The sequence below is a fragment of the Narcine bancroftii genome, chromosome 1 (genome assembly GCF_036971445.1).
Source record: "Narcine bancroftii isolate sNarBan1 chromosome 1, sNarBan1.hap1, whole genome shotgun sequence".
In the NCBI taxonomy this organism is placed as follows: Eukaryota; Metazoa; Chordata; class Chondrichthyes; order Torpediniformes; family Narcinidae; genus Narcine; species Narcine bancroftii.
The window spans coordinates 372,605,368-372,632,308 of record NC_091469.1 but is presented as its reverse complement, the minus strand read 5'-3'; the positions used below and the strand labels follow the sequence as shown (position 1 = coordinate 372,632,308).

Genomic DNA, 26,941 nt, shown 5'->3' with positions numbered 1-26,941 from the left:
AGATTTCTTTAGGCAGTCCTTGTACCTCTTCTTTGGTGCACCTCTGTCACGGTGGCCAGTGGAGAGCTCGCCATATAACACGATCTTGGGAAGGCGATGGTCCTCCATTCTGGAGACGTGACCCACCCAGCGCAGCTGGATCTTCAGCAGCGTGGACTCGATGCTGTCGGCCTCTGCCATCTCGAGTACTTCGACGTTAGGGATGAAGTCGCTCCAATGAATGTTGAGGATGGAACGGAGACAACGCTGGTGGAAGCGTTCTAGGAGCCGTAGGTGATGCCGGTAGAGGACCCATGATTCGGAGCTGAACAGGAGTGTGGGTATGACAACAGCTCTGTATACGCTTATCTTTGTGAGGTTTTTCAGTTGGTTGTTTTTCCAGACTCTTTTGTGTAGTCTTCCAAAGGCGCTATTTGCCTTGGCGAGTCTGTTGTCTATCTCGTTATCGATCCTTGCATCCGATGAAATGGTGCAGCCGAGATAGGTAAACTGGTTGACCATTTTGAGTTTTGTGTGCCCGATGGAGATGTGGGGGGGGCTGGTATTCATGGTGGGGAGCTGGCTGATGGAGGACCTCCGTTTTCTTCAGGCTGACTTCCAGGCCAAACATTTTGGCAGTTTCCGCAAAACAGGACGTCAAGCGCTGAAGAGCTGGCTCTGAATGGGCAACTAAAGCGGCATCGTCTGCAAAGAGTAGTTCACGGACAAGTTTCTCTTGTGTCTTGGTGTGAGCTTGCTGGCGCCTCAGATTGAAGAGACTGCCATCCGTGCGGTACCGGATGTAAACAGCGTCTTCATTGTTTAGGTCTTTCATGGCTTGGTTCAGCATCATGCTGAAGAAGATTGAAAAGAGCAGGGAGAGCAGCGGTGAAGTATACTAGTAAGGCTTTATCTGCAAACTTGGGAGGGGGAGGGGTTCATTATGATGGCATCATAGTTAGTGTAGTGGTTCACGCAATGCTGTTACATTGCCATTTAAATTTTGTAAGTGATAGGAATTACCTGATTAAAGTGAACTTCACATAATTAAGGACTCAATAGTGATTTTGTTTTTCAAATTACTTTACATTTTTCACTGTGTTTTGTCTTTTAAACTGTTTATTCTTAATGCTGGTGTATTTATTAGGCATTGTAACAGCATCTAATAATCGCCTTGGAAAATTACAAAAATCTGTAGACACCATGATTGACGTAAAAATACAAAATGCTGGACAAGCTCAGCAGGTCAAACAGTGTCCCTTAAGTATCAAAGTTAAAGATACATAAACAACGTTTCTGGCTGGTGTCCTTCATCAAAGTATGAGAAATGCCGGCAAGCATCTGAACAAAAGAGTGGGGGTGGGGGGAAGGGGAGGTGTGCAAAAGAGATGCAAAAGGAGGGAGGGGGCACCAGCAATGAAGGGGGTGGGGGATGGCTGGGCTGGGTGGGGGAAACAACTGGAAAGAGAGGAAAAGGGAGGGGTGGAAAAGAAAAGGCAAGCAGGTTTAATGGAAAGGAGTAAAGTCAATGTTCATGCCATGTGTCTGGAGGGTGCCCAGATGGAAAATAAGATGTTGTGGGTTGTTAGAATGGGACAGTACACAAGGCCATGAACAGATATGTGAGTGCAGGCATATGACCCAGAAATGAAATGATTAGCCACTGGGAGATCAGTGTGGTTGTGAATAGAGCGGAAGTGCTGAGCGAAGCGATCTCCCAGTCTGCGACCAGTCTCTCCTATGTAGAGAAACCCACAAAGGGTGCACTGGATCCAGTCAATAAGTCCTCTGGATGTACAAGTGAAGTGTTGCTTCACATGAAAGGCCTGTTTTGAGCCCTGGACCACGATGAGGGAGGAGGTGTGGGCACAAGGTTGCACCTCCTGCGGATACAGGGGAAGGTACTGAGGGTCTGATGGGTGGCGTGGGATGAGTGCATGAGAGAATCGTGGAGGGAGCAGTCCCTGCAGAAGGCTGAGAGGGGAGGAGAGGGAAAAATGTGTCTGGTGGGATCCTGCAGCAAGTGCCAGAAATTCTGGCAGATAACTTGTTGGATGCAGAGGCTGGTGGGGTGGGAGGTGAAAATGAGGGGGGATTCTATATTTATTGTGTCTGGGGGCAGAGGGAACCAGGACAGATGAGTGGGAAATGCAGGAGATGTGGGTGAGGCTGAGTTGATAGTGGTTGAGGGGAAGTCATGTTTGTGGAAAAAGGCAGACATTTCAGAAGATCTGGACTGGAAGACCTCATCTTGGGAATAGATGCAGCAGAGACAGAGAAAATGAGAGAAGAGGATGGAATCTTTGCAGAGAGGCAGGTGTGAGGAAGTGTAGTCCAGGTAGTTGTGGGAGTTGGAGGGTTTGTAGTATATGTCAGTAGAAAGCTTGTTGCCCAAGATGGAGACAGAGAGATCCAGGAAGGGAGAGTGTTATCAGAGAGTTTGAGATCGGGGTGGAAGATGGACGCAAAGTGGATGAAGTTGACAAGCTCATCGTGGGTGAATGCGCAACCCTGTTTTAGATGTCTGTATACAAGAGGAAGAGTTTGGGGTTTTGCCTGTGTAGGCTTGCAGCATGGATTCCTCCACAAAGCCTACAAATAGGCACAGGTACAACTGGGACCCATGCGGGTACCCATGGCTACTCCTTTGATTTGGAGGAAGTGGGATGAGTTGAAGCAGAAGTTATTTAGAGTGAGGACATACTGCCAGGTGGAGGAGGGTGGTGGTAAAGGGTGATTGGTCGGGTCTTTAGTCCAGGAAGAACCAAAGTGCTTTCAGAACTTCTATGTGGGGGATAGAGGTATAAAGGGATTGGACATCCATCATGAAGATGAGGTGGTGCATTTCAGGGAATCTGAAGATGTTGAGGAGATGGAGGGTGTGTGAGTATTTTTTCTCAAGCTTTGATGAAGCCCAAAACATTGATTATGTATTTTTACCTTTGCTACATAAACAATCCCTGTAGGTACCAGATACTGGAGGTTTTACAGTATTAGATATTATCTTGATTTAGAGGATCAAAATCAAAATATCAGAATGAATGGAGACAATACATAACAGGGAACAAATAATAATGGAAGTATTAATAACACGCTAATATAACTGTTATACTTTTGGAGAGACCATTCATCAAGAAAGGGAAAACTAGCAAAGGTACAATAAATATAGGAGACTTTAATCTTCATGAAGACTCAGGAGATTAAACTGTCAAAAGACGATTGGAGGCTGTATTAATAAAATGCATTAGAAATAGTTTCACGGAGCAATATTTTATGGAGTCAAAAAAGATGATTGTGATCTAGTTTTAATTGGTAATGTAATTTTTGGAATGCTTTAGATATCCTAGTGATCCTATTGTGGCGAAACCTTGCACTGATTTCAAGAAATTGAAAAATTGAAACTTGAACATCAATAAAACAATAATAATGCAATGAGGGATAAATTATTTAATGTGCCTTGTGACATTGGGTTATTGGATTTCAAGTTTTGCAGCACAAAAAAATAATACTAAGCAGGGAAAGAAATATTTCATAAGTTTTAATAAAGGTGAATTCTGTTGATAAATTAAACTCTGGAAAAGGTCATCTCTAGATGTCTAGAGAAGGTAAGGGTATCATTAAATTAAAATAAATGGCTAAAACGTTGCCAATAGGGTTCTGTAAACTCTGATGGTCCACCATCAAACATTCTGGGACTCTGAATGGTTTGCTATCTGGGTGCTGATTCCGGCACTCCCTTTCACTTGTATAAGCCTTGCTCTGGTGATTTTTTAAAAAACACATAGGTACCTTAGTTACCATGATTCCATTAAAATTACATGGCCATAGTTCCTGCATTCCTCAAAGGGGCTTAAACTCATTGGGATCCTGGATCCTGAACTCCTTTTAAATTCACTTGAGCCTCAGGTTGCCTTTAAAATCACCTGTTTCTATTTCTCACACTTCAAAACTTATGAGAGTTTTAACTTCCCTACAAACCCTTGAAACTTGTTATTACCCTGTGTAAAATCTTTTAGAAAAAGTGAATCAAAACTGTGTCGAACTACCAAGGAGAATAGCTTGTTTGGAAAATCTGCTACTGTACTCTGGCACCAATGTGTTCAGGAATATGTTGGATTCACAGTTTTATTGTATTGGGAGAGGGAGAATTTCAGAAATTGATTTAAAATGAGAAAAATGGGTGGCGAAGGAAGATTGTTAAGAATGTTTTTTAAGTGTGGACATGTATATAAAAAGAAAAGGGTGGGTTCTAAAGAGATAAAGCTAGGAGAAAAAAGAAACGAGTAAATGGCTGATATTTTCAACAATCTTTTCTCTCTGTCATCACAGTTGCAATAACTAAGTAATAGGGAACCAAAGGTAAAATGAAATTGAAGAATATAAGCAGGAGAAGCAGGGAGATGAGTATATGAGCAGAGGTTGTAGAAAGAGGGACAATTGTTACATCCAAAAGGCATTTAGACTGATAGATGGATATAACAGTATTAGAATGATAGGGCTCAAATGCAGACAAATGGTTGTCATGGAAAAGTTGAGCAGAAGGGCATGTTTCAATTGCTGCGGAACCGATAACTCCATGACTCTGGATATTGGCTATTTCACCCTCTCTAACCTGCTTCATATTTCATTATTTCAGTTTTATTGTCAGAGGACATACATGACAACACATACAACCCTGAGATTTCTTTTTCTTGCAGGCACAGTAGAATTGCCACTTATTGGTAGTGCAAAAAATTAAACTCTACACAGTGTAAAACACGTAAACAAACTAAGAGATGTAAGCAAACTGTGCAATCTAGGGAGAACAAAAAGAAAATCAATAAAATGCACAAATAAAAGTCCTTAAATGAGTTCTTGATTGAGTCTGATGGTGGAGGGGTAGCAGCTGTTCCAGACCTGTTGGTGAGAGTCTTGTGGCATCTACCTCTTTCCTGATGGCAGCAATTAGAACAGAATGGGTGATGAGGGTCTTTGATGATTACTGCTGTTATCCAATGGCAATGCTCCCTCTTGATGTCCTCCATAGTGGGGAGGGTTTTGCTTGTGAGCTCCTGGGCTGTGTCCACTACATTTTGGAGGGCTTTATGCTCAGGGGTATTGGTGTTCCCATACCAGACCATGATGCAGCCGGTTAGCATACTTTTTACACCATGTAGAAATTTGCCAGGGTTTCCGATGTCATACCAAACCTCCACAAACTCCTGAGGAAGTAGAAATGCTGACGTGCTTTCTTCACAACGCCATTGGTGTGTTGGGTCCAAGAAAGGACCTCCAAGATAGTCACTCCCAAGAACTTAAATTTTCTCACCCTCTCCACCACCGATCCCTCAATGATCACTGGATTGTATACCTCTGACTTTCCTTTCCTGAAGTCACCAATCAGCTCTTTAGTTTTGATGACATTGAGTACGAGGTGGTTATTGGTGCACCATTCAGTCAATTTTTCAATCTCCCTCCTGTTTGTTGACTCATCCCCTTCCTTTTTATAAACCACTACAATGGAATTGTAGGCAAATTTGTAGATGGTGTTTTATTGTACAAAGCCACACAGTCATAGGTGTAAAGTGAGTAGAGCAGAGGGCTAAGAACACAGCCCTGTGGTGTTCCGGTACTGATGGAAATTGTGGAGAAGTTCTTAACAATCTTCACTGACTGCGGTCTGGAAATCCATGATCCAATTATACAGTGGGTGTTAACTCCCAGGTCTTGGAGTTTGCTGATCAGTTTTGAGGGGATAATGGTGTTAAATACCGAATTGTAGTCGATAAAGAGCATCCTGATGTATGACATTTTTGCTGTCCAGGTGTTCCAGGGCTTTGTGTAGAGCCAGTGAATGGCATCCGCCATAGACCTGTAACTATGATACGCAAACTGGAATGTATCCATTTCACCGCTCAGACAGGAGCTGATATGCTTCATCGTCATCTTTTCAAAATACTTAATCGCTGTTGATGTAAGTGCTACTGGTCAATAGTTATTAAGGCAGGTTACTCCACTCTTCTGTGATCAAGTGTACTGGGACCTCTTGTACAGCAGGTTACACCATTCATGAAGATTACAATTGATTATTTTCTCAGTGCCTCTTACCCTATATGCTTCAATTTGCTTTACATCTTGATAATGATTTTCTTGTCATACATATTGTTCAATGTGTGGCCCATGTCAGAGCTGCTGTAATGGCATTGCTACTACTAGTGCAGACCCTGAAGGGTTCAACCATCTGGTCCTAAATCCTATGGCTCCGACAAGCTTTAAATGGCCTGTTAAAGAAGCCAAATGCATTTTATTTTAAAATTCTGCAACCACAAAGGTCTATGCCCAATATGGCAGCACCTATGCTCCAGCTGCCTCAAGGGATTGCAAAGACCCTATAGGATGAAAATCATGGTAATGAACCAGAGAGGAGCTCCATGGCTGAGGGAACCACACAGGTTGCAGGAAACTTGCAGTCGTGGAAACTGTACAGGCTGTGGGCTGCTGGAGTCTGACACATGGGAATCAGATATTGGAGCTGGGATTTGGAGGGTGCTGAGGTCAAGAAGGGCTTACAAAGAGCCTCGGGTGCTGAAGCCTTCCTGATTACATCAGAGGTCTGGATCTGGAGATTGGGTTGCCGGTGGACCGATCGAAAGTCTGTGTGACTGCAGAGGCTCTGGAAGCACTGGAGACGTATCTATGGACATGCAGGGACTCTGAAAGGCCTCTCTTTCTCTATTCTTTCTCTCTTACTGTAAGACATGCTGGACAACACTAATGGTGACTCTTTACAGCAAGCAGAAGTCAATTTAATGTAATATTACATGTTCTGTACTGTTAAAAGACAATAAAGGAATTTTAAATCTTAAAACAAACTCATGCCTGAAATTTTTGCTTGCTGCAGCCGAACAGATGTGTACAAATAAAGACACTGTGATAGCAACTAATTGAATTAAATTAAAAGTGACAAAAATACATAAGATAGAGAGCAAATATGCACAACAATTCTGGAGATAAAAGGTGACTTGAAATAGCGCTGGGAATCGATGATTAGTGTACCCCTGAGAGGTTGGTTCTGATCATTGTTGAAAGAAACTGTTCTTGAAACTAAAGGTGCTGGATTTCAAGTTTTTTGTACTTTCTACCTGAAAATGGCAGTGAGATGAGGTTGTGACCAGAGTGATGGGGTTTTGTTTTAGGATATTGACTGTCTTCTTGAGACAGTGCCTCATTTAGATGTCTGCAGTGGATGGAAGATTGAACCTATGATGGACATGGCTATGTTTTATACCTCCTGCAGTCTTCTGCAATCCTGGGCACTTGTGTTACCAAACCAGGCTGTGATGTAATCAGTCAGTATACTTCCAACAGTGCACCTGCAGATGTTTGATAGAGTATCTGAGAACATGCCAAATTTCCTTAGACTTTTTAGAAAGAAGAGGTGCGAGTGTGCCTTCTTTGTGGTTACCTTGTGTGATTGGTCAAGGAGAGGTGCTCGTAGCAAAATAAAGGTACTAACTCATTCCATTGTTGCTCCATCAGTGCAGAGAGGTGTGTGTTCCCTTAGCCTGCCCTTCCTAAAATCAACAATATGTTCCTTGATCTTGGAGACATTGAGAGCGAGATTATTTTTCTGGCACCACCCAACCAGGTTCTCAATCTTGATCCTGTATTCTAATTCATCATTTCCAGTTATTCAGCCAATTATAGTGGTATCGTCAGCAAATTTGTAGATTGAGCTGGAGCTGAACCTGATTGCACAGTCATTGGGACCAAGCATGCAGCCTTTGGGTGCAGTACCCCTTATGCTGAGGTTAATGAGGAGGAGTTAATGTTTCTGATTAGCACTGATTGGAATCCTCAGATGTGGATGTCAATGATCCTATGGCAGAGGTATGGAGAGAAACCAAAGTCCTTTAGCTTGGTCATGAGTATTGCTGGTATGGGGATGGCGTTGTGGTCTCACGCTGACCGGTAGAGAATAAACAACAACCTGGTATAGGTGTTCCTGTGGCCTAGATGATCTACAGCAGAGAGGAAAGCCAGCAAGATAGAATCTGCCATTGAGCTGTTATGGTGATAGGTGAACTGGAGTGGGTCTAGGTCCTTCCTGAGATAGGAGTTAATTTGCTCCACAACTAAACTATCAAAGCACTTCATCACAGAAATTGTTCAGTCTTGAATTTATTCAGTTTGCTTGCCTTTTTCTTCTATTTTCCTTCATGCTTCCTATTGTACTCTTCTCAACTCAATTTGTCATGATGATTCATGGCCTGCTTTCTTGGCTATCCCCTGTAAATCATAAATTAAGCAACATTTCTTGGCCACTACTTCGGTTGGTATCATTAATTTCTCTACCAGAACAATAAGTGGTTTGTCCTTTTATTCAAGAGCAGTTTTCAACATTGTTGCTCTTAAAGTTGTCCTCCAAAGTCACTTGACTATCATCCAGTGATAACCAGCAAATGATGGCCAGCGATTTCTCTTCCTGCTCACCTCTGGTGTTTCCAAAGAATATGGCTCTGGATCATCTTATTTCTCATCTAATTAACTAATGAACAAAATGTCAGCCATCACATAGATTTTGCATCTCCTCCTTAGCATCTATAGCCACCTGTCTTCTTTTTCTCATATGTTAGATTGCATGTCCAATATTCTATAGAAGATAATCAGAAAATGACTTTAAATAGATTTTCATAAATTGAAACATTTTCTTGGAACCCATGAGATAGTATATTTCCTTGCCCTGGAATCCACCCCATTCCCTGACAAGTGGAAAATGAGTCAGACCATTGGGAATCTTGGTGTCATGGTTTATGTTGAGTTAAGTTTCAGTCGACCATCTTTACAGTTACCTCTGCAAATTGAGCCTTTGGGTTCAGGTTGTAAGAGGGCCCTGGGTCATGTGTACAAGGGTTAAGATTGGCAGAATGTGAGCTCTGTCAATGCAGTCATAGAATTTAACAGTCTTTAATTACCTTTGACTTTGAGACATGAAGGTCAATTCAAATTGGTGTTTTAGACATAGATATATGAAACCCAACCCCAAGCAACCAATTTTCCGCTGCAACCGTGTCTGCCTGTCCCGCATCGGACTTGCAGACGAGTCTACAGCTGACGTGGACATTTACCCCTCCATAAATCTTCGTCCGCGAAGCCAAGCCAAAGAAAAAATATGAAGATAAAGTCAAGTTGAAGCATACCATAAATCTGGGGTGCTAAACAGTCCTTCTAAGTGAAGTAATACTTAATTTGTGAATATTTAGGGGTCTTCTATTGCATCCAATGCTCCTATTGTGGTCTTCCCTACATTGGAAAGATTGGCCACAGTCTGGGAAATTGTTACATTGAGCATCTTCACTCTGTCTGCCTCAATAACAAGGACCTCCCAGTGGCCAACATCTTAATTCCACTCGCCATTCATTCAATAGACATTGTTGCATATTGGTGCAAACTTCCTGTTTTCTTATTCCACACCATTCTCACCATTCATAGAGAACGTACTGGTAGCCCTTTATTTGTTATTGTTCATATTGAGAGAGAAAAGTCTTTTATTTAACTCTGTGTAATTCAAGATGTATTCTCAGTCTGTCAATGTGAGTTGTTGCTTTATAACTACATCAAGGAATCATCACATTTAAAAAAAGAAACCATGCTTGGATGGATGTGAATACATTAAACACAATGAAGGAGCAATTGTTTCAATGATAAAGAATGCTTCTTTAAAGACCCTATGCTGAGCATTTACACATCTTTTCAGTAACACTAACAGCCAGATTTTAAAATTAATGTTCCGTTGCTCACAAAATGCAATGAATACAAAGTACCAAATGCAATTTTGAAAGGGCTTTAAAAATAATCAGGTTGGAATACATTACTGAGCTTTGATGGTGACATTCCTGTGCAAATGTTGCAGTTGTGAATAGATGGAACCAACAGCATCATTATTTGATTATAAGGAAAAATAGATTTACTTTGTTTTATACAGTGCCATCTCCACACACTTTCTAGAAATGCATATGGCAAGCTGGGCATAAATAAACTGGAGATTCAATTTTATCTAGGTTAAAACAATTCATCCTGCTTTCTCATTTAAAAAAAACCCAAAAATTGAAACATCAGTTTGCTGGAACCTTAATCAGGTAATGTGATCAACATTTGCATATATTTGCATTTTATGTTGCAAAAGGCAGGTTTTTAGCCAGTCAATTGGGCTACTAATTTTATGCAACAGATATTGTTCAAATAAAGAAGCAACATTTTATAATTACCACATGTCTTTTCATGGCCTCATGTACTGCCAAACTGAGGCTACCTGAAAATTGGAGGAAACAATACCTTGTATTCTGTCTGGGCACTCTTCCACCAGACAATTTTTTTTTTGTTTCTAAGGTGATGAATGAAACTACAGGGTCTCTTAGTAATAGGACAGTTTGGTAAATAGTTTATAAGGATTATGCAGGCTTCTTTTTGCTTTCACTGTAAGGACATGATTGGCATGGGTTTCTCAGTGGAGCTGACCAAAAGTCATTAAATGATGGTGATGTTGACCTGGGAACCTAATGTTGATCTGCCAATTCTCTGATGGAAGGTTTTTACTGAGCCAGCTTTTTGTTGTGCCTTCAACAGGTGGTTCAGGTCTCAAAAGTATAAAAGGCAGCAGGGACCATGGCTGGTTGATATATCTTATGGTTTTGTGTCAGATTTCAGGTCATGATCCTAAAAGACCTTTCTCCTCAGTTAACCAAAAGCTGAGTGCATACATTGAAAGCAGAGGTGACTATCAACATCTGCCTTTGTGAATATGTGGTTCCCAAGATATGGGAAGTGCTCCACATTTTCCAAAGTGTTGACATGAATACATATTGTTGACGGGTAGCTTTGTGAATTAGGGAGTAGGTCGGTAAAGATTTTTCCCTTGTGAATGTCAAACATAAAACCCATCCTGTCGTGTACTTCAATGAATGAAGCAATGATGTTTTGGAGTTTAGCTTCTAAGTATACACATTTTCAAGTGCCATCTGCATACTACAGTTTGATGACAGGTTTGGATAACCTTGGTTCTGGAATACTGTTACAATAGGCTGAGACATTTCCCATTAGGTCTGAGAATTAGCTCCACACAGAAGGGAAATTTGTGGGAGTGGAGGTGCAACTTGCAGAAAAGAAAGATGGATAATGACAGGACCATACCTTAGCATGGTTGTCAGCAGAATTTACAATACAGTATTTTAAACACAAATAGCTCTGATGCATTGAATAGTGCAAATAGAAATTAAACAAAAACTTCAGATTTTTTTATGTTAGTAGCCAGAATTTTTTTTAAAGCTGGACGTACAAATCTGATGAAGATGTATAATTGTACAAATGAAGAATTCAATGTGAAACTTTAACAGTATCTTTCTTCCTACCCTGATTGGCAAAAAATGTAGCTCTTACATTTTTAGCTTTTATCTCTACTTAATGTTTAATTTCAATGGTTTAAAATTAACTTCCAGAAATATTAACTCGAAGTACACCACAGCTTGGTATCATAGTCCAATATATATTTTCAAATAGTAAGAATCTTGTTAAAGTCTCAGTGTATAGTTTTGTTGAAGTCAGAAATCGTGGAAACAAAATATAGCTGTCTTTTAAAGCAATCAAGTACTTTATTTATGAAAATTAGTGAATTTTGGTATGATCTTGACATTTTTTCGGACATGTTTTTAAACCTAAATGTTTTTTTGTTGCAGATTTTAATGAACGAGAAAATGATTTCAAAATGTGTGATGAAACTACATGTAGATATGGTGGAGTCTGTAAGGAAGTTGGTGATGATTTGACGTGCTCATGCCAGTTTCATGTAAGTGTATCTTTTACTTGTTTCAACTTATGAAAGCAGGTTCATCACAATAGAGGAAAATTTAAAAAAAACTGCAGATGCTAAAAACAGAAAATGTTGGAAGTATTTTACAAGTCAGGCAGCATCTGTGGATAGGGAAGCAGTTTATAAGCATTGTTTCTGGCATTTTCGTTTGTACTTCATCAATATATTGTTTAAGATAGAGAATTGTTATGCACATTATCAAATAATTATCATAACTACTGGTAATATAGATGATCTAATTATTATCACATTGCCGCTTTGAGGATTTTGCTGGGTTTAAATTGAAATGGCAGGAAACTGTGAAAGTGTTTTTTCCTATCTCTTTCTATCTATCCCCATTGATTTCTCAGCTCCATCCATGTGCTCTGATAGCTCCTTGAGTGAATGCAAGATTCAATTTATTGTCATGCAATATAAGTGTCATATCTCATGAAATTGTTTTTGCCTGCTACATGGCAGACAAATTCACCATCATCAGAAATTGCCTGAAGCACCTCTTACAGTCAGAGAAAGAAGCAAAAGAGAGTGCCCCCAGAGTCACTGAGTGTCCATGGATTCATCTCCACAGCCACACAGAGTCCAGTCCAAACCCAGCTCCAGATCCGAACCTTCGACACAATCGCGAACCCTTCAGTGCCTTTGGCACCCCCTCGCATTCCAGTTCCAATACTGGTACCCCTTCAGCCAGTTTCGAGCCTGTCTCCAGCCCAGCTTGAGACTCCTGACAGTAATATCCAGCAACCTCCATGGGTTCCTCACCTCAAGTTGCCAGCAGCCAGCTGCATGCGTGGGCCTTACAGCCACAGCCAATTCTAGCTGCCATGATCACCATCCCTGGGTTGTTTCCTCTGCTTCTCCTTCACAGATGGGAGTTAGTCTCCCCATTTCCTGGTGCCCTATGCTAGAGTCTGGAGCCTGCAACCCTTCATGGTTGCTGCCGAATATAGGCACTGCCATCTTGAGCGCAGATCCCGGGGTTGTGGGATTTCAAATAAAACTACCATTGGCTCCTTTAATAGGCCGCTTAAAGCCTGTGTGGAGCTGACGACAGTTGACTGGGTGGTTGGACCCTGCGGGATTGCTGTATCTCCATTCCTCGCTCTCTGGCGGTCTGCGCCAGTGGCAGCACTGCATTTACAGCAGCTCCCGCAACACTGCCATTTTTTCTACCAATGGCAGAAAACAAGAAATGTCCCTTAAAAGATATACTTGTATTGCTTCTTGCGTGCTGTACATGCAAAATGTTTGAATGCTACAGATGGGTTAACAAGATGTAAATGTAAAGTTTCCATAATGATAAAACTAATTATTGTTGGTGCTTATGTAATTCATTGACAGAATCAGGTCTTAAGTATGTTGTTTTATCCTTTTTTTAATTTTTTTTTATTTTTCACACTGTGAACCATATCAACCAAAGTATATACAAATGTTTCTCATTAAATATACACAGTGGCATTTTCTCCCTTTTTTCCCCCCTTTCCACCCCCCTCCAAAACCAATAAATGTTCAACATATACAATACAATAAAACCATTAAAAAATGTCATCACACAATGAAAGATAGACAAGAAAAATGTGTCATCTACTTTTACACACTGGATCAAGTTATTTTGTCCTCTTATCATTTTAGGGGGTGGAGGTCGAAGGCAAGCCCTCTCTGTTCCATGTACGGTTCCCAAATTTGTTCAAATAATGTGACTTTATTTTTTTAATTATATGCTATTTTTTCCAATGGAATACATTTATTCATTTCCATGTACCATTGCTGTATTCTCAGGCTCACTTCCATTTTCCATGTTGACATTATATATTTTTTTGCTACTGCTTAGGCTATCATAATAAATCTTTTTTGTGCTTTATCCAATTTGAGACCTAATTCCTTACCTCGTATATTACTTAGAAGAAAGATCTCTGGATTTTTTGGAATGTTATTTTTTGTTATGTTATTTAATATCTTATTATGTTATTTAGATCTTCCCAAAACATTATCACTTTCTTACATGCCCAAATTGCATGTACTGTTGTTCCCATTTCCTTCTTACAGTGAAAACATCTATCTGATAATGTTAGATCCCATTCTTTTAACTTTTGAGGTGTGATATATAACCTGTGCAACCAATTATACTGTACCATGTGTAACCTTGTGTTTATTATATTCTTCATTGTTCCTGAACATAACTTTTCCCATGTTTCATTTTTTATCTTTATGTTTAAATCCTTTTCCACTTTTGTTTAGGTTTATAGCTTATTTCATAATTTTCATTATTTTGCAGTTTAATGTACATGTTGGTTATAAATTTTTAAATTATCATTGTGTCTGTAATCTCATATTCAAAGCTGCTTCCTTCTGGTAATCTCAGTCTGTTTCCCAATTTATCCTTTAAATAAGTTTTCAGTTGATGATATGCAAACATTGTACCATGAATTATTCCATATTTGTACTTCAATTGTTCAAATGTTAATAAATTATTTCCCAAAAAACAATTTTCTATTCTTTTGATTCCTTTTCTCTCCCATTCTCTAAAGGAAAGGTTATCTATTGTAAAAGAGATTAGTGGGTTTTGTGTCAATAACAATTTTGGTATTTGGTAATTCGTTTTTTTCCTTTCTAAGTGGATCTTCTTCCATATATTAAGTAAATGATGCAATACTGGTGAGCTTATATATCGCACCAACTTTTCATCCCACTTATAAAGTATATGTTCTGGAACCTTCTCCCCTATTTTATCTAGTTGTATCTTAGTCCAGTCTGGTTTTTCCCTTGTCTGGTAAAAATCTGATAAATACCTTAATTGTGCTGCTCGATAATAATTTTTAAAGTTTGGTAACTGCAAAGCACCTTGGTTGTACCTCTCTGTTAATTTATCTAACACTATCTTCGGTTTCCACCCTTTCCACAAGAATTTCCTTATTAGTTCATTAAAGAATTTCTCTGTTAAGGGAATTGGCAATGATTGAAATAAGTATTGTATCCTTGGGAAGACATTCATTTTTATGCAATTTACCCTCCCTATCTATGCTAGCAGTAATTCTTTCCAATGTTTTAAGTCTTCCTGCAATTTCTTTATTAGTTGCTGATAATTTAGTTTCTACAGGTGGCTTAAGTTATTATCTAACCTAATATCTAGGTATCGGATTACTTGTGTTTGCCATTTAAATGGTGATTCTTTTTTAAATTCTGTATAATCCACGTTACTCAATGGCATCACTTCACTATTATTTGCGTTGATCTTGTACCCCGATATTTCTCTATACTCCTTCAATTTCTTATGTAATTCTTTTATTGATATTTCTGGTTCTGTTAAGTATACTATGATGTCATCTGCAAATAAACTGATTTTATACTCCTTCTCCTTTATTTTTATCCCTTTTATTTTATTTTCTGTTCTTATCAGTTCTGCCAATGGTTCTATTGCTAAAGCGAACAATGAGGGGGATAATGGACACCTCTGTCTAGTTGAACTACTTAATTTAAATTGGTTCGATACATATCCATTTACTGTTACCTTCGCCAATGGTCCATTACATAATGCTTAAATCCAATTAATATATTTTTATGGTAGATTGTATCTCTGTAATACTTTGCATAAATAATTCCATTCTACTCTGTCAAAGGCTTTTTCTGCATCTAAAGCAACAGCCACTGTTAGCTTCTTATTTCCTTGAACTGCATGAATTAGATTAATAAGTTTACAGACATTATCTGCTGTTCATCTTTTCTTAATAAATCCAGTTTGATCTTGTTTTACTATTTTTGGTACACAATCGGCCAATCTGAATGCTAATAATTTTGCTATTATTTTGTAATCTAAATTAAGTAGAGATATTGGTCAATATGATGCTGGTGTTAATGGATCCTTCCACGTCTTTGGTATTACTGTAATTATTGCTGTCTTACATGAATCTGGCAAGTTTTGTGTTTCTTCTATCTGGTTCATTACTTCCAGGAGATGAGGAATTAATAACTCTTTAAATGTTTCATAGAATTCTATTGGGAATCCATCCTCTCCAGGCGTTTTATTGTTTGGCAGCTTTTTTAATATATCCTGTACTTCCTCTATTTCAAATGGTTTTATCAGTTTGTTTTTTTCCTCTTCTTGCAATTTTGGAAGTTCAATGTTAGCTAAAAACTCATCTATTTTGTCTTGTTTCCCTTCGTTCTCAGTTTGATATAATTGTTCATAGAATTCCTTAAAGTTCTCATTAATCTTCATTAGATTATATGTAATTTGTTTGTCCTTTTTCCTTGATGCCAATACAGTTCTTATAGCTTGTTCTGTTTTAAGTTGCCAGGCCAATATTTTATGTGTTTTTTTCTCCCAGTTCGTAATATTTTTGCTTTATTTTCATTATGTTCTTCTCCACCTTGTACGATTGTAATGTTTTGTATTTTTTTTTGTCCACCAATTCTCTCCTTTTTGTTATATCATCCCTTTTCTGTACTTACTATCTCCCTTTCCAACTGCTCTATTTCCCGATTGTAGTCCTTTTTCAACTTAGTTATATAACTTATTATCTGCCCTCTAATGAAGTCTTTCATTGCGTCCCATAATATAAATGTGTCTTTCAGTGATTCTGTATTTATTTCAAAGTACATTAATTTGGCGCTCAATAAATTCTCTAAATTCCTGCCTTTTAAGTAGAATAGAGTTTAACCTCCATCTGTATGTTCTTGATGGGATCTCCTCCAGTTCTATTGTTAATAGCAGGGATGAATGATCAGATAAGAAAACTGAATATAAAGCTAGATTACTAACTCTCTCTTGAATATGGGCCAACAACAAAAACATATCAATCCTTGAGTATGTTTTATGCCTACTTGAATAATATGAGTATTCCTTCTCTCTTGGGTGCTGCCTCCTCCATATATCCATAAGTTTCATTTCCTGCATTGATTTAAGCATAAATTTGGCCACTTTATTCTTTTTACTTGTCTTTTGTCTAGTTTTATCCAACATTGGATCAAAATTAAGGTTAAAATCCCCTCCTATCAATATATTTCCTTGTGTGTCTGCAATCTTCAATAAAATATCCTGCATAAATTTTTGATCCTCCTCATTAGTTGCATATATATTGAGCAAATTCCAAAATTCTGAATATATCTGACACTTTATCATTACATACCTCGCTGCTGGATCTATTATTTCCTCCTCTATTTTGATTGGTACATTTTTATTAATTAATATGGCTACACCTCTAGCTTTTAAATTATATGATGCTGCCACTATGTGTCCTGCCCAGTCTCTTTAATTTGTTATGTACCACTTCAGTTAGATGTGTTTCCTGCACAAATGCTATACCTATTTTTTTTCTTTTTTCAGTAAATTTAATAGCCTCTTCCTTTTAATTTGGTTATGTATTCCATTAATGTTTATAGTCATATAGTTCAACGTGGCCATCTCATATCCTGTTTACACCTCATTTCTGCTTCCTCAACACCACCATCCCCCTTTTCTCCATTTTCATCTGTTTTCCCTTTTTAAATTCAATGTATGACAACACATTTAAAACATAAAATACTCCAACAACTACCACACCCAATACTACCTTAACCCCAAACACCACCCCCCCCCCTCTCTGAGTTGCCCCTCAACTCTTGCCAGCCAACCACAACTCCCCTTTCCATTTGGATTGCGATCCTGCTCACAAGCGTCAACTGATTTTGCAGTGACGGTTATTCTCTCCCCCCCAACACCCCCCCCAATTTATATATATATATATATATATATATATATATCCCCTTCCTTCCTTCCCTTTAGTTCTTTACATATACATTGTTTTTAGATCTTTATATATTTTATCTTCATTCTTATTACAGCTCTTCATCTCTCCTTCTGTCCTGCAAGCGTTCTACAAATTCATGTGCTTCTTCCGAATCTGAGAACAGTCTGTTTTGCTCCCTGGGGATAAATATTTTAAGCACAGCTGGATGTCTTAACATGAATTAATAACCTTTTTTCCATAGGATCGATTTTGCTGTATTAAACTCCTTCCTCTTCTTCAAGAGTTCAAAACTTATGTCTGGGTAAAAAAATATTTTTGACACTTGTATTCCAATGTTTTATTGTTTTCTCTAATTTTATTCCTTGCCCACTCCAGTATATTTTCTCTTGTCATATATCTCAATAATTTTACTAAAATGGATCTTGGTTTTTGATGTATTTGTAGTTTCGGAGCTAGTATTCAGTGTGCCCTTTCTATTTCCATTTCTTCCTGCATTTCTGTCATTCCCAGGACCTTTGGGATCCATTCTTTTATAAATTCCTTCATATCTGTGCCTTCTTCATCTTCCTTCATGCCCACTATTTTTATGATGTTTCACCTACTATAATTTTCCAACATATCAATTTTCTGAGCTCTTTAATTTTTTTATCACTTTCTTCCAATTTTCCTTCCATTTCTACAGCTGTTTCTTGTAATTCCACATTTTCTATTCCCTATTTCTGTCATGACGAGTTCTAATCTTTGCATTTTATCTTCTGTTCTTTTCATTTTTCTTTTAATTGCACAAAATTCTAATGACAACCATTCTTTTAATGTTCTCATTTGTTCTTCAAAAAAAGCTTTATCTATATTCTGTCCATCTGTTTTACCTTCTATTCCTCTGTGAAGATCTTGGTCTTCTTCCTCTTCTGTGTCTGTGCCTGTGTTTGTGTCTTCTTCTCCTCTTTGTATCCGTGTCGCTTCTGATTTTCCTGATGAGTTGCTTGTCTCACTTTATTGTGTCTCTTCTTGATTGGCCTCTTGTTGTTGGTCCTCTCCAGAGCTGCTCATCTGTCAGGCCTCCTGCTACTGCTCCTGTTGCCGTTCACCCCGCCGACTTTCTTTCTCACCTGGTACTTCACTCCCTCTCCTGCCGCTTCCTCATCTTCCAGCTGAGAGCCCTGGTGTCAGGCATCCCTCAGCTGGTCGTGCCATGGTTGCCCGTTCCTTGGCTGAGCCCCCATCCCGTCAGTGTTTGCCGTAACCTTAGATTGCATACTGCTCATGCGCGACTCCTCCCGCTTGCGCAGTTGTGCACTTTTGTTTGGCTCAGAGAGCCATTTTTGCAGTCCACCAGTCGGGGGGTCGTAACTCCGCAGGGCCGACACCAACCTCGGAGATCGGGCGCTCTTCTTAGGTGCCATCTTCTTTCTCTTCTCTGCAATTTTATCTTTTATTTCTTATATTTTATATTTATTAAACTTTGTCTTCTCTTAACTTTTCTTTCTTCTTTTCTGAAGAGGGCTGGTTTTACCCTACCGGCCACTACTCCATCAGATGACTCGTCCGTTTTATTTATCCTTGAGGAAAATTAAAATTTTCAATTAGAACTTTTTTTTGCAAGCTGCCATCTCCATACTTATACATCACCTACTATCATTGTAATTATGGGTGTGCAACTCTATACAAAAGGGATTGGCCCTTCCAAATAAATAAGCACCCTAGAAATAACATCCAAGGTGCAAAGAATGTGCAGTAAGGCAAAATAGCAAAGTTTAGGTCATCAGCCCTTAAGGCTAGAGCTGGATGAGGTCCTCACCCGGGAAGAGACATAAGGCAATTGAACAACTGAAAAGTGGCAAAGCAGCAGGTATGGATGGAATCCCCCCGAGAGGTCTGGAAGGCTGGCAGCAAAACTCTGCATGCCAAACTGTATGAGTTTTTCAAGCTCTGCTGGGACCAAGGAAAGCTGCCTCAGTACCTTCGTGATGCCATCATCATCACCCTGTACAAAAACAAAGGCGAGAAATCAGACTGCTCAAACTAAAGGGGAATCACGCTGCTCTCCATTGCAGGCAAAATCTTTGCTAGGATTCTCCTTGATAGAATATTACCTAGTGTCGCCGAAAATGTTCTCCCAGAATCACAGTGCGGCTTTCGCGCAAACAGAGGAACTACTGACATGGTCTTTGCCATCAGACAGCTACAAAAAAAGTGCAGAGAACAAAACAAAGGACTCTACATCACCTCTGTTGACCTCACCAAAGCCTTCGACACCGTGAGTAGGAAATGGCTTTGGCAAATACTAGAGCGCCTCGGATGCCCCCCAAAGTTCCTCAACATGGTTATCCAACTGCACGAAAACTAACAAGGTCGGGTCAGATACAGCAATGAGCTCTCTGAACCCTTCTCCATTAATAATGGCATGAAGCAAGGCTGCGTTCTGGCACCAACCCTCTTTTCAATCTTCTTCAGCATGATGCTGAAACAAGCCTTGAAAGACCTCAACAATGAAGACGCTGTTTACATCCAGTACCGCACGGATGGCAGTCTCTTCAATCTGAGGTGCCTGCAAGCTCACACCAAGACACAAGAGCAACTTGTCCGTGAACTACTCTTTGCAGACGATGCCACTTTAGTTGCCCATTCAGAGCCATCTCTTCAGCGCTTGACGTCCTGTTTTGCGGAAACTACCAAAATGTTTGGCCTGGAAGACAGCCTGAAGAAAACTGAGGTCCTCCATCAGCCAGCTCCCCACCATGACTACCAGCCCCCCCCCCACATCTCCATCGGGCGTACAAAACTCAAAACGGTCAACCAGTTTACCTATCTCGGCTGCACCATTTCATCGGATGCAAGGATCGACAACGAGATAGACAACAGACTCGTCAAGGCAAATAGCGCCTTTGGAAGACTACACAAAAGAGTCTGGAAAAACAACCAACTGAAAAACCTCACAAAGATTAGCGTATACAGAGCCGTTGTCATACCCACACTCCTTTTTGGCTCTGAATCATGGGTCCTCTACCGGCATCACCTACAGCTCCTAGAACGCTTCCACCAGTGTTGTCTCCGCTCCATCCTCAACATTCATTGGAGCGACTTCATCTCCAACATCAAAGTATTCGAGATGGCAGAGGCCGACAGCATCGAATCCACACTGCTGAAGATCAAACTGCGCTGGGTAGGTCACGTCTCCAGAATGGAGGACCATCACCTTCCCAAGATTGTGTTATATGGTGAGCTCTCCACTAGCTACCGAGACAGAGGTGCACCAAAGAAGAGGTACAAGGACTGCCTAAAGAAATCTCTTGGTGCCTACCACATTGACCACTGCCAGTGGGCTGATATCACCTCAAATCGTGCATCTTGGCGCCTCACAGTTCGGCGGGCAGCAACCTCCTTTGAAGAAGACTGAAGGGCCCACCTCACTAACAAAAGACAAAGGAGGAAACACCCAACCCCAACCCACCAATTTTCCCTTACCCCTCCATAAATCTTCGTCCGCGAAGCCAAGCCAAAGAGAAAGAGGTCAGAGAATAAGAGCAGAATATACAAAAGGCTTTTTGGGGTGAAATTATAAAGTAATAAAGCAAAGTATGTGTTGAAAAATTACCAGCAAGCAATCAAAGAAAATCCAGTGATATATAAAGAGCAAGAACATAACCAACAAAAGAGTAGTGTGTGTAAGTGATCAAAATGAGACAGGTGTGTAGGTTACGTTCTTAATGTGACAAAGGGGATGATGCCTGATGATGTAATTAAGGACAAATATTGTGAAATATTATTGGGATCAAAATAATGAGGAAATATTAAAAAGATTAGCAACAGTGGAACCCAATAGACGCATGGCAAACATATCCCAGACAGTTAAAGGAAGCAGAAGAAGATGTTGAAAAGCTCTGAGAATCATTTTTTTAACTCCACCTTGGTGGAAGGAGAAACTCCAAATGATTGAATACCTGCCAACATTATATCATATTCAAGAAATATGTTGTGTTGTTGAGAGGGCACAGATTTATGATCAGATGTGTCAGAGCTGGAAAATTTTAGCAATGAGAAAATTGAATAATCTCTTTTTCTTTCAAACAATGAAACTGAGAGAAGTATACAAGTTTATCAGGGACTTCGGGATAGTAAATAGAATGTAGCTTGTTCCCTCAATCGAGAGGTTATGAAACAGAACACAGAAGACATGTCAAGTCAGTTCTGATCTATGAAAGAGTAATCCAGATAGTCCCACATCCTCATCCTCACCCCATTGCTTGAAAGTGCTTTATATTTTGAATAATGATTTTATTGTTATGTATAATTACAATGTATATACACCAAAATTCTTACTTGCTTCAGCCAAATAAGTACTTTGGCTGAAAAGTCAAATATATCAGTATCGGCTCATGAATTATCAGAGTTTCATGCACTAAACCAGGCTCCAAGTTCATCTGCCTTACCCTTTCTACTCCTTGCAGCCCATCATTCTCACTATGTTCACCAACCTGGGCCTGCCTGTCCTTCCCATCAGACGTACTGGGCCGAACCCCTAACTTTACCTCAACACTTCCTCTTGCAGATCTGCTGCAGCTGATTCCCAAACCCCTTTTATACTCATTTAAACCCTCCCAAGTACCCTCAATGAACCACCCTGAAAAGAAATTACCCCTCTAGTTTAGGTGCAACCTATCCTTCTTGTACATGTCCCAGAATTGGTGGTTAACTATCCATTGTCATTTATAGATGCATCAGGGCTTCAAAATTTTGGTTTGTTATAATGTTCATTGCAGCTTTTGACTCTATAGCACATTGCTTCTGCTGTGTAATTCTCTGTTGCAGCTTATTTTTGATATGCTTAGTGTTATTTCTGTTGATTGTTTGAATTACTGGTACTGGGAGAGAGTGGGATATGTCAGGTCATGAGCTTAGGGAGGTTGCAGAGCACTTCTCTGCAGGTGGTAATGATTCAGTGTCTCCTGGTTTTCTTTTCAGACATAAGTAACAAGCTCTTTTGGCCCCCAAACCCGTGCCCACCAAATACACTAATTAACCTACAAATCCCAGACTATTTTGGAAGGGGGGAGGAAATTGGAGCATTTCAAGGAAACCTATGCAGACATGGAGAGAACATAAACTCCTTAAAGTGCAGATTTGAAGCCAGCTCAGTGATGTAATAGCATTAGGCGAACCGCAACTCCAACCATGTCAGTTATTTTAGGTACTGGTAGGTTCTCACTAGGAATAGTAGATTATTGGCTTGACCCTTCTTAAAGGAGCAATAGCTTTCTTCTATGTATTCTAATGAAATATGACATTCAAATTTGTCTCTGACATTTAATGATAAAAAGCAAGGATACTTTGCATTGCAATAATGATAACAACTGGACCTTTATTATAGTATTGAAGGCTGAAACTATTGCAAAAAATAAGTAGGGTTGTCACAGTTGGCCCAGCAATTTGCACAACACCTTTACAGCATGAGAAATCAGGACCGGTATTCAAATCCTGTGGTGTCTGTAAGGAGTTTGTATATTTTCAGAGGCTTCCTCCCACTGGGGGTTGCATGTTAATTAGGTGTAAATTGAGTGGCACAGACTTCTGTGCCAAAATAGCCTTTTACTGTGCTATATATCTAAATTTAATTTTTTTTTAAATTTAATATGATCATAAGAGTTATATTCTTTAATTATAATGAATAAATATGGGAAAATAATTCATAGTTACCTTTATTTTGACCATTTATGCAATTGATCAATTACCTTTTAAATAAACAAATGGGATTACTTCAAGTATTATCATGATTTCCACTCAGCATTTTGTTACAAGCATATGGTCTCTGGAGTTTTATCAGTCACACAAGGATTAAACAAAGATTCAGATATTAAATTAGAGATACACAGCCTGAAAAATCAACAATTCTTTTTCTTTCACTGATGGTGTTCAACCCATTGAATTCCTCCAGGAGTTGCAAGGTGAAAGTTGGAAGTAATGTTCAAAAAACAACTCAACTATTATCATCTCCCTTGGTATGGTCTGGCTCAAACTGCATGCTCCCAACTGACAGCTCAGGTCCCACCATCTTCAGTATCCATTAGCTTCCATTGTTTGGTTTATTAACCAATATTGAAAATAAACTGCAACATGCCAACAAATATTTCTGTAGAGCAGCTTATGGCTTATACATGGGAAATGTCAAAGGCTGCTGAACAGTTTAATTCTTCAATCTTCATTCTGCCAAATGTCAGGTATTGCAGTTTTTTTTTTAAAAAAGAAAATACTCCTAGGACTTCAAAGCAAAATTGTAGTTCACAACATGAATGGATAAAAACTATTGGCAGAGGATCAGGCAAGGAGGAATGGGTCTTGCAAAGTGCAATTAATGGGAATGAAAACCAATGGAAGTCCAAGCAACATCCTAGTAAATCTTCTCTGCATTCTTTCTATCTTATTAATATCTTTCCTGTAGTTAGGTGACTAAAACTGCACACAATACTCCAATTTGGCCTGAACAATGCATTATACATCTTTACCATAACATCTTAACTCCTATATTTAATACTTTGACTTACGAAGGCCAATATGCCAAAACCCTTCACCTGTGACACTATATTCCCAGATCCCTGTTCTACTACACTCCTCCGTGCCCTACTATTTACCATACATGTCTTTCTTCATGGTTTGTCCTTCCAAAATGAAACTTCACTTTCCTGCATTAAATTCCATCTGTCATTTTTCCAGTTGGTCCACATTCCTCTGCAACCTTTGAAAACCTCAATGCCTCCAGTTTTAGTGTCTTCTGCAAACTTACTGATCCAATTGACCAGATTATCATCCAGATCATTGGTATAGATGACAAACAATAATGGTTGCAGCATTGATTCATGAAGAACACTAGTCACAGGCCTCCAGACTGAGAAGCAATCATCCACCACTACTGTGTGGCTTCTTCCATCCAGCCATTATCTAATCCAGTTCACTACTTTACCTTGAATACATCAAGTCTGAACCTTCCTGACTAACCTCCCATATGGAACCCTGTCAAAGGACTTAATGAGGTCCATGTAGACAATATCCATGACCTTTCCTTCATGAACTTTACTGGTAACCTCTAAGATTGGTTAAACAGGACCTATCACACTCAAAACCATGTTGACTATCCTTAGTTTCTGGCTATCCAAATAATTGTATATCCTATTTCTTAGAACACCTTCCAATAATTTTCCTACTACTGATGTCAAGCTCACTGGCCTATAATTTTGAGAGTTATTTTTGAAATCTTTTTAAAACAACAGAACAATGTGAGCTACCCTCCAGCACCATACCTGTAGCTAAGAATATTTTAAATATTTCTGCCAGAGCCCTTGCAATTTCTACATTACCCTCCCTTAAGATAAGAGGGAATAATTTGTCAGAACATGCGGACTTAACCACCCTTACTTATTTTAAGACAGCCAGCACTTCTTCCTCTTTAACTTGTATAAATTCCATGACCTCACTGCTTATTTTCCTTACTTCCCACGACCCTGTGCTCGTTTCCTGATTTTAAGTCTCACCCCATCTCTTTTGGTTCCATACGCTGAACTTTATGGGAATAAGTGTGTCTCTTACTATCATTTGCTCTTAATATACCTGTAGAAATTCTTAGAATTTTCCTTCACATTATCTGCCAAAGCAATCTCATGTCTTCTTTTGCCTTCCTGATTTCTTTCTTGAAATTTGTCTTGCAGTTTTTTTAATACTCAAGTACCTCATTTGCTCCATGTTGCCTATATCTGTTATACACCTCTCGTCTTCCAAACCAGATCCCCAATATCCCTCAAAAACCAAGGTTCCCTATGTCTTCTAACCTTGCTTTTAATCCTGACAAACATACAAACTCTGTACTCTCAAATTTCATCTTTGAAGGTTCTCCATTTAACTCGCACACCCTTGCCCCAAAACAACTTACCTAATCCATGCATTCAAAATCCTTTCACATTTCCTCAAAATTAGCCTTCCTCTTGTTTAGAATCTCAAACTGAGGCACAGACCTATCCTTTTCCATAATCAACTTGAAACTAATGGAATTATGATCACTGGATCCAAAATGTTCCCCTACACATACTTCTGACACCTGTCCCATCTTGTTCCCTAATGGGAGATATTATTGCACTCTTTAGTTGAAACTGCTATATATTGATTTAGAAAACTTTCCTGAACACATTTGACAAACTCTAAGCCATCCAGACCTTTTACACTATGGGAGTTCCAGCCAATATGTGGAAAGTTAAAATCTACCATCACACCCTTGTGTTCCTGCAACTATCTCTACAGATTTGTTCCTCCAATTCTCATTGCCATTGGAGCAGTCCACTTCTGTGGTCATACCTTTCCCTTCCTCAACTCCACCCATATAGTAGGCAAGCCCTCTGGTCTGTCTTGCCTGAGCACAGTTGTGACCTTTTCCCTGAAGAGCATTGTCATTCTTCCCCCTTTCATTCCACCCCCCCCCCCCCCCCGTTCTATCGCAGCTAAAGTAATGGAACTCCAGAACAGGGATTGCTTAAGGTGGTATGTGAGTGGGAAGAAAAAAAAGGTTGAAAACCACTGTTTTAATTGTACATAATTGACTCATTATGTGCAAGGTTTCATATTTCCAAGGGAATTTTTTTTCTTTCAAGCAAAATATTTCAGTAACAATCGAGTCTAGAGCAGTGATTCTCAACCTTCCCACTCACATACCAATTTAAGCAATCCCTTACTAAGCACAGAGAATTTATGGCATAGGGATTGCTCAAGATGGAATGTGAGTTCAGGGGGGCAGTGTGAAAACTACTGATCTAGATTCTGTGGTGATTCAGACAACCATTTACCACACCTCCAATAAGTGTCAGTTGCAAACTTACTAACCATCTACATTCTCGTCCAAATTGTTAATGTATTTAATAAATAATAGGGATGCCTGCAGCAATCCCTGCAGCACACCACTGGTCACAGATATCCAATCTGATAAGCAAGCCTCTACTTCCTCTTTTCTCAAGCCAAATTTGAATCTACTTGTCTAGCTCATCTTGGATTTCATTAGATCCAACCTTCTGAATCGACCTAATATGTGGGACCTTGTCAAACCTTTGCTAAAGTCCATATAGATAACAGCTTTGATGAGTCCTCCTTTCATTAACCTTGTTTACCACTACAAAAACTAACTTTCATGTGGCACATGTTTTCATGAACAAAGCCTAACCAGTCCTTGCCTTCCGAATACTGAGATCCTATTATTTCACAATCCACCCCAGTAATCCAGTTATATTGATTTAAGGCTCACTGGCCTATCGTTCCCTGCCTTGTCCATCCAGCTCTTATTAAATAAAGGCACAACATGAAACACCCTCCGGTATTCTGACACTTCACCCAGTACCAGGATGTGAATCAGCAGCTGAAAAGA

The 26,941-nt window shown here is 39.4% G+C and overlaps 1 protein-coding gene across 6 annotated transcripts in view; it reads left to right on the top strand.

Moving 5' to 3' along the window:
• Positions 1-26,941, top strand: part of LOC138751253 (tomoregulin-1-like) — a 292,118-nt gene that overhangs the window by 123,222 nt on the left and 141,955 nt on the right. For all 6 annotated transcript variants that reach the window (XM_069913308.1, XM_069913311.1, XM_069913310.1 and 3 more), the window contains one exon: positions 11,691-11,800. In XM_069913308.1, coding sequence (XP_069769409.1) covers positions 11,691-11,800 — 110 coding nt within the window. The remainder of the gene's footprint in view (positions 1-11,690; positions 11,801-26,941) is intronic.